The 12,137-nt window shown below is 36.9% G+C and overlaps 1 protein-coding gene across 1 annotated transcript; it reads right to left on the reverse strand.

Moving 5' to 3' along the window:
- Positions 1–10,400: 10,400 nt before the first annotated feature.
- LOC120431857 (CLIP domain-containing serine protease B4-like) lies at positions 10,401–11,820 on the reverse strand. Its single transcript, XM_039596990.2, has 4 exons — positions 11,551–11,820; positions 11,233–11,474; positions 10,872–11,173; positions 10,401–10,814 (listed from the first exon to the last, which is right to left on the reverse strand). Exons 1-4 carry the CDS (start codon positions 11,605–11,607, stop codon positions 10,510–10,512), a joined length of 906 nt encoding a protein of 301 aa, XP_039452924.2. The 5' UTR covers positions 11,608–11,820; the 3' UTR covers positions 10,401–10,509.
- Positions 11,821–12,137: the final 317 nt, after the last annotated feature.

A 12,137-nucleotide genomic window follows, 5' to 3' on the forward strand; every position in this document is an offset into this window, starting at 1 on the left:
GTAAGAAGTAAGAAGTAAGAAGTAAGAAGTAAGAAGTAAGAAGTAAGAAGTAAGAAGTAAGAAGTAAGAAGTAAGAAGTAAGAAGTAAGAAGTAAGAAGTAAGAAGTAAGAAGTAAGAAGTAAGAAGTAAGAAGTAAGAAGTAAGAAGTAAGAAGTAAGAAGTAAGAAGTAAGAAGTAAGAAGTAAGAAGTAAGAAGTAAGAAGTAAGAAGTAAGAAGTAAGAAGTAAGAAGTAAGAAGTAAGAAGTAAGAAGTAAGAAGTAAGAAGTAAGAAGTAAGAAGTAAGAAGTAAGAAGTAAGAAGTAAGAAGTAAGAAGTAAGAAGTAAGAAGTAAGAAGTAAGAAGTAAGAAGTAAGAAGTAAGAAGTAAGAAGTAAGAAGTAAGAAGTAAGAAGTAAGAAGTAAGAAGTAAGAAGTAAGAAGTAAGAAGTAAGAAGTAAGAAGTAAGAAGTAAGAAGTAAGAAGTAAGAAGTAAGAAGTAAGAAGTAAGAAGTAAGAAGTAAGAAGTAAGAAGTAAGAAGTAAGAAGTAAGAAGTAAGAAGTAAGAAGTAAGAAGTAAGAAGTAAGAAGTAAGAAGTTAGAAGTAAGAAGTAAGAAGTAAGAAGTAAGAAGTAAGAAGTTAGAAGTAAGAAGTAAGAAGTAAGAAGTAAGAAGTAAGAAGTAAGAAGTAAGAAGTAAGAAGTAAGAAGTAAGAAGTAAGAAGTAAGAAGTAAGAAGTAAGAAGTAAGAAGTAAGAAGTAAGAAGTAAGAAGTAAGAAGTAAGAAGTAAGAAGTAAGAAGTAAGAAGTAAGAAGTAAGAAGTAAGAAGTAAGAAGTAAGAAGTAAGAAGTAAGAAGTAAGAAGTAAGAAGTAAGAAGTAAGAAGTAAGAAGTAAGAAGTAAGAAGTAAGATGTAAGAAGTAAGAAGTAAGAAGTAAGAAGTAGGAGCTAAAAAGTCATATGGATGATAAATTATTGCAAAGCCTAACCTCATAATACATTCAACTTTCCCCTCTAACTCACTTCAATGCATAACGGTACATGATAATGAATCAAAAGGAATACAAAAAAACTCTAAAGACCATGTTTTATTAATTGGATCACACGTTTACTGCCTCCACGCTGCAAAGGCACTCAACCGCGGAAAGCAGAACGTTCCCTACGCACCCACAGTTTTATAATTTAAATTCTTACCCAGAATCGCAAACATTGAGCAGTTTAGCAAGCCAAAGAAAGGCTAAAAATTAGTACCGCCCAATGTCAACAAGATTAAAGGTTGTTCTCGCCGCCGCCTGGTTATAATCTTCTGAATTTGAGTTTCATTACCGAGGACGATAATTTATTTTTTGGCCAAGCCTTTGCTTCTGGAATGTAATTCAAGAATCAGAACGAAAGAGGTTCGCACGCCATCATAGCGTTGATTCACCCCTCTACCAGTGGAGAGGTGATCAACCCAGACTCGTGATGGAAAAGAAGCAACAAAGTTTATTTAGCTCTGTGAATTAATGCTAATTGATACGAAAAAGGTTGCCAACCCCGGGATTTCGAACATTTGGAACCTCGTGATAACCAGACATGATGTTTGTTTTACGATTGAAAAGGTAAAGAATGGCTGTCTAGTTTAGAAGAGTAGATTTTGCGAAATAGTTTTACTTTGATTCGTCAGAAATGATAAAAAAAATACAGTCTAGTTTATGAACTTTGCTACAGGAAGTAGCAGCACAGCATATCTGATCGGAACAACTTTTTTGTATGACAAGTGTCAACATTGCATGGAGAGAGAAGAGGCACGTGCCACAATATAGCATGATCAAGGTGCTTTCCATTTCCATAAACCATCCTTAATCACTAAAATTAAGAATATATTAAGATTTTTTGAATCATAACAAAGGGATGTAAAACTTGTTCTAATATTTCTCAGTTTGATATCAATCCTTGTTATCATTGTACATCCCCTTGTACACTTCCACGTTCAAAGGAATCTTCGACCGAAATTCTAAAATCGTTCAAAATCGATTCCTAATGTGCTCACTACGTTGTATCAATATTTTCCATGGCCTCCAAGGCACTCAACAAGTAATTTCACCCACTTTGGAATGCCAAACAAGGCCTCTGCCTTTTCGAATTCATCTCTGCCCCCCACCCCATCTTTTCCGCCAAAATTTATGGTAATCGATTCTAAAAGACTCAAATGGCACCACCCCAAAACCCTTCCAGTGAAAATCGGGTCATCCGTTTCGGGTTTTTTTGGGACAATCCGTAAATATCCGTTCAATCCCCTCCGCTTCGAAGGATGCTGCTCCAAGCATCGTAATGCAATTAGGTTGTCCATCCACAAAAATTTAGACCCTGAAAAGGCCGAGCGCAGAAATTTTTGGTAGATGCAAGAAAATCTTTTTCGGGAAATTCCATGAAAACTTACAAAGCAGTTATTGCAGTTTCTCTGAAATTTCTGTAAGTCAGTTTGTTTTATTTCAGAAATATTACAATTTCAAGCGAAATTTTTCTGAAATCTTTTGAGTTCACATCGAATCAGCCAGTGCGCCAGCGAGTTGAGCTGGATCGTTAAAGAAAAACCTTTCCAAGCGATTGAGGTGTGCTGGAACAGCGTTCCGGGATGCTGCACAGAATTTTTATGACGAGTCATTCGCTTGGCGTTGCTCCCACCAGAGTACACTCGGGACACACGGGCACAGCCACGTGCAAAAAAAAAAAAGAAAGAAACAAGTGCCCAGAACCAGAGCACGGAAGGACCTGAAGAACTTGAATAATGTTGCAGTTTACTCTCAATAACAACCGGCCACTAATGGTTGTTTCGCTCTTCTCGAAAGAGCAATAAAAAAAGGCACAACGTTTGGACGGACATGCCATCATCATAAATAGCGTCGTGTTGCACACAGCGCATGGGAAGGGTTCGGGACCTGGCCGCGACCACGAGCCACATAACGACACCAAACGACGGCACGGCGATGGCTCTGGCGGAGGTCCTTCTACGGAGCCACGATCACACGGTCATCGGCGAGGGAATTTTGGAGCTAGGGTGGGGTGGGTATTTGTTGGCTAAGGAGAGAGAAATATTTGATTAGAACTGAAACTTTTTGCCTTTCTTACAAAAGAAAGGTTTAAGGTTTGCTTTTGGAAAAACGCTTTTTTCAGAAATCTAAAAAAAATCGTGCACGGCGAGGATTCGTCCCAGGAAAAAATCCTATTACTAAATTGAAGGTTTAGATGCGCTCTTTCGATTGAATTTTGGCCCGAAACCCGGAACTCAAAGTCTGATTTTTGAGAGCTCTTTTTCTGAAATACATGGCCGATGTCTGTATCCGCTCTTAAAAATTTGTGTCTTCCATCACTGGAAAACCGCTCGTAAAACCCACAATTTTTAAAAGCCAGATCTGTAGCCGTGGGGTCGAAGACGAACATTTTATTTTTCGATTCACAATTTTCGACCAGTAAATGTGGTCAAAGCCATTTTTGGAGGTATTTTTTGGACTTTTTTACAGATAACACTATCAAATTTAAAGAATTCAGTTTCAAACAAAAAGCCATTCGAAAACATGCGCCATAAACTGTTTGGGCCCAAAATTTGAAGCTTTTCCAAAATGTATTTCCAGAGATATAGCGATTTTAGTGTTTTTCGTCTTATTTTTACCCTATTTTTTCCTATTAAATTTTTGGATTTATACAAAATCATATACTGAACATCAAATTCAAAGTCCCAGCCCATTCTCGATCGAAAGCATTTGGTATGAATTGTATTCGAGTAAATTTTGGTATTGATCAGACGGTTGGTTCAAAAGTTATAGCTGTATGATTTTTCTTTATATACTGAGTAAATTTCTCAAAAAAGGTAAGGGGTCATTCAGAATAATTCTCCCCAAGGATTTATTTGTAATTTCACTTAAATTTATCTTTCTAACTGAGTGTTCACGACTCGATCAAACTTCTCAGCAAATTTTACATCGATTGGATTCCGCACTTTTATTTGAGAGCGTTTGACTTTTTGCCTTTCTTACAAAAGAAAGGTTTAAGGTTTGCTTTTGGGAAAACGCTTTTTTCAGAAATCTAAAAAAAATCGTGCACGGCGAGGATTCGTCCCAGGAAAAAATCCTATTACTAAATTGAAGGTTTAGATGCGCTCTTTCGATTGAATTTTGGCCCGAAACCCGGAACTCAAAGTCTGATTTTTGAGAGCTCTTTTTCTGAAATACATGGCCGATGTCTGTATCCGCTCTTAAAAATTTGTGTCTTCCATCACTGGAAAACCGCTCGTAAAACCCACAATTTTTAAAAGCCAGATCTGTAGCCGTGGGGTCGAAGACGAACATTTTATTTTTCGATTCACAATTTTCGACCAGTAAATGTGGTCAAAGCCATTTTTAGAGGTATTTTTTGGACTATTTTACAGATAACACTATCAAATTTAAAGAATTCAGTTTCAAACAAAAAGCCATTCGAAAACATGCGCCATAAACTGTTTGGGCCCAAAATTTGAAGCTTTTCCAAAATGTATTTCCAGAGATATAGCGATTTTAGTGTTTTTCGTCTTATTTTTACCCTATTTTTTCCTATTAATTTTTTGGATTTATACAAAATCATATACTGAACATCAAATTCGAAGTCCCGGCTCGTTCTCGCTTGAAAGCTCGACAAGTCGTCAAGTCGAAGCTTCAACGCCAGCGCTTTTACGCTTGCGCGTGAACGTGTTCTTTCTGGCTTCTCATAATTGATCGACAAAGTGCAATAGCGATACATATTTTTTTAAGTTAATCATAGACTAACATTATAGACTGAGTACCCTTTATTTTTTTCTAATAATGTCAATCCAATATGTTTTTCTTAATTAAATTTAAATGTCTTGCGACAAATAATGTACTTCTGAAATTAAAAAAAAATGGCATTTGAGGTTTAGCCTTAAAAGATTCGAAGCTTTAGGTAAAATTCTCACTGGATGGTATCATTATGTTTTTGAAAAAATAGTTGCACCAATATATTTCTCGGAGTTTCATCATTTTGTAAGAAAGGCTCTATTTCACCTCTGGTGATATTAAATCGGGTTTTTAAGAATAAAAAATTAAAAACGTTTGCAAAAATTTTTTTAAGAACTCTATAAAACCTTTTCAACAGACACTTATAAGTTTAAACTGATACAAAGCACTGAACAAATACTCAATCGACAAAACCAGGAAATGATTTCAAATAAGTTTATTGTTCAAGAAGGATAAAAATTGTTTCAAAAGAACGAGTCTGCGATCAGCAGAGCAGCGAGTCAGACGTGCGTCCCTCCAACACCAAATAAGTGCTTAAAAGTGCAAAAATGCCTCACGGCAAGAAAAAGAGGCGGTTCTCACCAGCAGGATCGACAGATTTGAAGAAGCTAAAGAATGCCGAAGCGCTACCTGCAAAGCCAGGCAGTTTGAGTAAAGACGCTCAAAATTCGTCTGGAAACCAGTTCGCTACCCTTCCTGTGGACGTGAGCGAGAAGGAAGAATTTGAACGACGGGAAAAGTTGCCACCCATTTTTGTGAAAACATCGTCATCGGATTCGGTGCGAAAGTGGCTGACCGGGTTTATCAAATCTGGTGCTTTACGAGCATCCATTCGCTTGTGTGCTGATGGACTCAAAATTCTGCTACCTACCAGAAAGGATTACAACTACGTTCGGGATTTCCTGAACAACACAAAGATTGAATACTACAGCCATGACGATCCAGGTAAACGCCCCATGAAACAGGTCCTCCGAGGCCTGTATGACATGGATGTGAGTGTGCTGAAAGAAGAGCTCAAAACTCTTAAGTTGAACGTGATCGAAGTCTTCAAGATGACGAGACACAACGAGGACATCAAGTATCGTGATCAACTGTACCTGGTTCATCTCGAGAAAGGATCGACAACGCCGTCTGAGCTGAAAGGAGTTCGGGCAATCTTCAACATCATCGTGACTTGGGAACGTTATCGTCCAGTGCACCGTGACGTGACACAGTGTTCGAATTGCTTGCAGTTTGGACATGGTGGAAGAAACTGTTTCATCAAGAGTCGTTGTGCAACCTGCGGAGATGAGCACAAAACTCAAGCTTGCGAAACAATCAACGAGAACATCGAAGCCAAATGCTTAAATTGCGGTGGCGACCATTCGACCAAGAATCGAAGCTGCCCAAAACGAGCTGAGTTTGTAAAAATTCGGCAGCAAGCGACGACGAGGCACCAACCAAATCGTCGCAAAACACCACCAGCATACACGGACATGGATTTTCCTGCTTTGGCGTCACCTGGAGCGGGATCTGTTCGAGTGGTTCCAAATCTGCAGCCATTGCCGTTGAATCAGCGGCAAAGAGTTGCAGAGAATACAACACCTCCTGGCTTCAGTCAGCAACCGAGGGAAAACCAACCAGCATCAACGGATGAAGGCAGTAGTGACCTGGTTCCACCACAAGAACTTCTAAACATTTTCATCGAGATGACAACAACACTGCGTGGTTGCAAAACTCGTGCGGAACAAGTAAGAACGCTTGGAGGATTTATCTTAAAAAAAAGTGCATAGTTTACTCGTTCTAATGATTTTGAATATTTCAATGAATTTACTTTTTTAGTTTTAAGTTAGGATTAGTTGTTAAAGTGATTTTTTCTTTTTTACCCAAATGTATTCGATTCAATGCAAAAATGTAAAACAATTTGAAGTAAATAAATGAATGTGAACAGTTAATAATAAAACGAAAAATACAATAAAGATGAAGAGCATTTAGCCATACCACTTAGAATGTAAATGAAATGTTATTATTATAAGAAAGTTCAATAAAGACATGTTTAATTTTTTTAAATTTTATGTTTCAAAAGAACAAAACAGAGCTGCCCCGTCCCTGTCTGATTTGTGTAAAAGATTGTCCTATGAGGTAATTTTTGTCTGTGCTCCATTTTTTATATATCTCGTTACGGTGAGGCGGTACGAACCCTTCCATTTTTGAACATTTGGGTAATGAGTAATGATTTGGAAATTTTTTGTCAAAGGGACTTTAATGTAAAATTGGACGCCTGATTTGATGGCGTATGGTAGAGTAGTCATCAATGAGACACGGGGAACAATGATAAAATGGCTCTCACAAGTCGTAGTTTCAACCAATCAGGCTCATATTTGGGGGAAAGTTGTGTCTACTGGATACACGTCTGCCATATAAGTGGCTTTGGTTATGGACGCTCCCTTGAAAAGTAATTCATAAATGTTTGATTCGGGGGTGTAAAAGTAAATTATGGACAAAAAAAACTTTTTCGCTCGTAGGCTGCCATTTACACCAAAACTAATATATCTTCAAATTCTTTCGACGTTCCATAGGGATTAAGTTGGGCTACAATGTCCTTTCATTAGATTTGGCCAAAATTAAGAATATACCCAGAATTCAGGGCTGTCTCATTGTTCCCCACTCATTTCAGCCCATGGGTAACAATGAGACACTTTGATTTTTCTTCAATAAACTTTTCAAAATCGATGGAAATCTTTCAAAACATGAATTAAAAGTGATTTTTGGCATATTTATAGAGTTTATACTTCATTTAACCAAAAATACAAAGTTATTTGGTATTAATCTATGGATTTTACAAAATTCAAATACTTTTTAGTGAAACTTTTGTTATTAAAAGTTTCATGTTGGCAAATTTACTCTAAAATGTTCAAGGCAAGTCACCTGCAATGGAAGAATACAAAAACATGATGTTTTGCTAGAAAAATTTTGATTTTCGTAGAGTGTCTCATTGTTCCCCAGCTGTCTCATTGTTCCTGCCAAGTGCGTCTACAATGATACAGTTGAATAACTCTGGCTGTAGATGTCGTATCGATCTCATATTTGGTCAATGTTAAAACACATTAAAAGAAAGATAATGCAACTAAAAGCTCATTAAAACATGCTAATGTAAAAATTAGAAAAAATCGTTGAAAGTTGAAAACCAAAAGTGTCTCATTGATGACTACCCTACCCTACTAAGAATTCAGAAAAAACGAATTCTTAATCGAAAAACCTTGAATGGCCAAGATCAATGGCGACCAACTTCATTAAAAAAAAATCCCGATAACTCGTGATGATTACAAGCACACACTCCTTATGTATTTACATCATTTTTTTGTAATTTTCTGCTCTACAACTTTGTAGAATATTACATCACTCTAAAAAAAACCATGCAATTTTACTAAATACACGAAATTTCAATAAGAAAAAAATAGTTGTAAATAAAAAAATCCTTCAGGGTATTAGGGAATGATGTATTGGAAAACCGTAAATATAACATTTTTATTCAAGTTTACGTCTAGTTTTGCTAGATGTTCAACAATTTGTGAACGTGTTTTTAGTTACAAATAAAATAAGATCAAAATCCAACTCAGGATGTCTGATTTGTCCAACTGGAAATAATCAAAGAAGCTGTTTAGGACAAAAATCGAATAAATATCAAAGAATTTTGAAAATTTGCATTTTTGTGTACACTATAATACGTTTTAGTTTTCAGAGATTTCATGTGATAGTAATACTCTTAAAATTTAAGAAAATTCTATGGTTGGAAGGTAAACTTGTTTTATGTGACATTGCCAATGTTTTAAACAATTTCATTTATTTCTTGTGTCAACTTTGGCTGTGTTTCTTGCTAAAATTCCCTCAACATTATGTAAAAATAAGTTTTCAGTATTTTTTGTAGTGTACCAGACTATACCTCTAAGATTTTTTTCAAATTAAATGATAATGATATCGTTCTACAGTAGAAATTGTGAAAAACAAGCAAAAAATTGAAAAAGTGACTGTAAATACTTGAAAAAACTTGATAGGCAAAAGGTAACGATAGGCGATGGTAAGGTAAGCCAAATATTATCAGAAACAAACCTTAACTAAACAAGATAAATGTAAATTGAAATACTTAAAAATGAAACAAGAAAATTAAAAAAAGAGAAGTAGGTTTTCTTGAAGCAAAAAAAGGTTCAAAATTACCTCCTGGAAACTGGAAAAATAAAATATCAGGCTAAAACAGCTGCCTTAATTCGCCCCAGATTACAGTATACATTTTTCCATGATATTAAATACCTTTTTAGGGAACTTAAAACTGATGAACTGATTTGATGAAATGGCAACAAAAAACATCTTGATTTCGGTGATATATTTGATACTTTTTCGAGATTTCAGCAAAAAATATAAGGTATTATTGCTTCAAAATGAGATCCGATAGAAGATTTTGAAAACAGTTTCCCTGAATCGGTACAGTTCCCCCAGGGTGCTCCAGGGTGATTCAGCAAGGTTCATAATTTTGATTTTTTATGTTCAATTTCATGTTTTTAAATGTTTAGCTTTTAAATTACAATTTCAATTCCTGCCAAAATCCACAATACCCTAGCCCACCCTACCAAATCGCAGTGCAGCATTCGTGTGCTTCGCCCTCAACAGCATCCCGGAGTGACGTCGTCGTTGTCTAGCTTGTGCTAGCAGCTTCCACCAACAACGTCAACATCATTATCAACCACGGTCATCAGGAAAGAAACAACACACCAAACAGCGTGGCTGGCAGTGTCATATCGAGTTCAGCTGACCAAACCATCATTAGGTCAGCTCTACTAGACCTGCAGAACCCGAGATAAAAAAAGAGAATCTAAAAATTGACCCTTTGGCAGCTGCTACCACCAGCGTGATCCTATCAACCGTACTTAATGAGAATAGCTCAATGGGGGAAGAAACTGGGCGAAGGACTTGATTAATTCCGGTGGAACAACTTCCGAACACTCAAATCAAAGTTCTGATGTGCAACCACTTGTTCGGCAGCTCTTCGCGGATTTTCCGGGAGTTCCGACACGTTACCAAACACGGTGGCGGCTAATTGTTTGCCAAACCAAACTATTTCTCTCGGATCTGATGCAGCGGAGGGTGGGAGTGGGTGGATTCTACCTCAACTAGGGAACCTGTATCAAGGAGGTGATATTATTGCATTTTCTTTTAATATTAATGAATTGGTAATGAACCTCTTAACAAAAAAATATAAAATTGCTTTCATTTCCATCATGCTAGATCCTTAAAACCAAACAGATCCCGATCAAAGTGCTTTGCCAGCAGTTTCCCGGCACTTCACCTGCAGGCACCACATAACTGAACTGCAGCATAAGCCAGCACAGTGATCAGACCACATACCGGCCATGGACCATCATGATGAGGGTGATGATGCTGGATGAGCAAACATGAACAGCGCTCTCACACAAACTACTGAGCTGTCCCATGTCGGTGGTTTTGGGTGAGAGTGCGGGAGCTTTTGTGAGTGGTTTTGGATGCAACGGATGAGTAATTTTTTCTCCAGAATAATTTTGGAACTGTCATCAATCAGTCGGAAACAGAGTGTCCAGAAACGAATCGATGGAATTATGAAGTTTTTTTAGTATTTCTAACATTTTTATATATTTTCCAAATATTTTTCATCGAAGATTATTGGCATTAAAAAGCGAAGCCCCAACTCCTGTTACGTCCTATCAAACTCATATTTGAGATTTAGGCTAAGTTTACCTACCAGAAGCCCCTTATTTCATTCCAACTTGCTCTCAATCCAATCGACAAACTTTGCCACATTAGTGAACACATCCGGAGTACCATTGGTTCCACATCTATCCGGTCCAAAGCTGCTGATTCCGTACAGGAAATGAGTTCTACCACCAACTGCCTGCATCAGAGGACTGCCCTCAATCGCATGACAATCACTATCATCATACTCCCTGCTAGCACACAGCTGGGAATCGCTCAAAGTGACCCCCCTTGTCTTGTAACCTTCATTACAACTTTGATGATCTTGGATTCTAAAGAATGACTTCTTTCTTATATTACTATCGCTGTCTGTAATGTATGAAGATGATTATCAATTATCCCCGTCGGTTTACCTAAAACACCTACATTCATTAGTTCCCGACCATCCAACTTCCACAGCTCTTTGACCGGTGATGTTCCGTTGGCGATCCTCGTCATCGACAGGCAAACAAATTGGGTTGATGTACTCTGAAAATATCACATCTCGCTCCAATCGAATTAATGCAATATCATTCAAATAGTTCTTCTTAGTTCTGTTGTAATCTTCATGTACGATGATCTTCTCAATTGGCAAGTCTTGATGAGCATCAGCACAATACCTATCCGGTCCATCTTGTTCGCAATCCTGATCAGTACTAAGATCGTGTTCTCCAAGTCGAACTCCAACGCTGTAACAAATATAAACGTTTAGTAGAAAAATCCCATAACTTCATCAGCATCCACCAACATCGTCCAAGCGCGAGGAATTCCACTGACGCAATGGGCCGCGGTCAGTACGTAACGCTCGTTAATCAGCGACCCCGCACAGTCGAACGACTGGTCTCCGTTGGGTTTGCGATACTGGATCAGCGCGGTCCATGACATTTCCCCTATGCTAACCCCCGGGCCAAGAAGAATCTTGGGACTGTTTGCGTGCCCACATTGGTACCGGCTTGGAAGGGTGGACTTGGTTGGTTGACCGTTGCAAAGCTGGGCAATTCAAAATTAAGAAATAGTAGATAAAAACTCGATGTCAATATCAATACAACCATTGAAAAATTCTTACCACAGCGATTAATACAAAAATCTCAAAAAATAATAGAATTTTAGTGGTTTGAATCATCCTGAGGAGTTGTACCAATTCAACCCTATAATTATAACTTGACTTAAATCAAAGCGAAGCAGGAATGATCTTATCCCTAACTCGTGCAAACAGTTCTGAACGAAACATTCAACTGTATTGCCACTTTTATATTCCACATTCATCTCTCTTGCTTGTTTTTCCCCAGGCATGCAATTAAGTACCTAGGTAGCTATCTGTTTGTTGACAAAAACAACGCAAGCTAGGAAATCCCAAGTAAATTAGATGTTAGAGGATTAACTTCTCTGATTCAACAACGGTATGTTTTTTTTAAATAAATGTCCAAAAGATTATTTGAGCTGAATGTTTCAATAAACTTTATATATATATATATATATATATATATATATATATATATATATATATATATATATATATATATATATATATATATATATATATATATATATATATATATATATATATATATATATATATAATATATCTATATATATATATATATATATATATATATATATATATATATATATATATATATATATATATAAGTT

The sequence above is a fragment of the Culex pipiens genome, chromosome 2, assembly GCF_016801865.2.
Source record: "Culex pipiens pallens isolate TS chromosome 2, TS_CPP_V2, whole genome shotgun sequence".
Classification (NCBI taxonomy): Eukaryota; Metazoa; Arthropoda; class Insecta; order Diptera; family Culicidae; genus Culex; species Culex pipiens.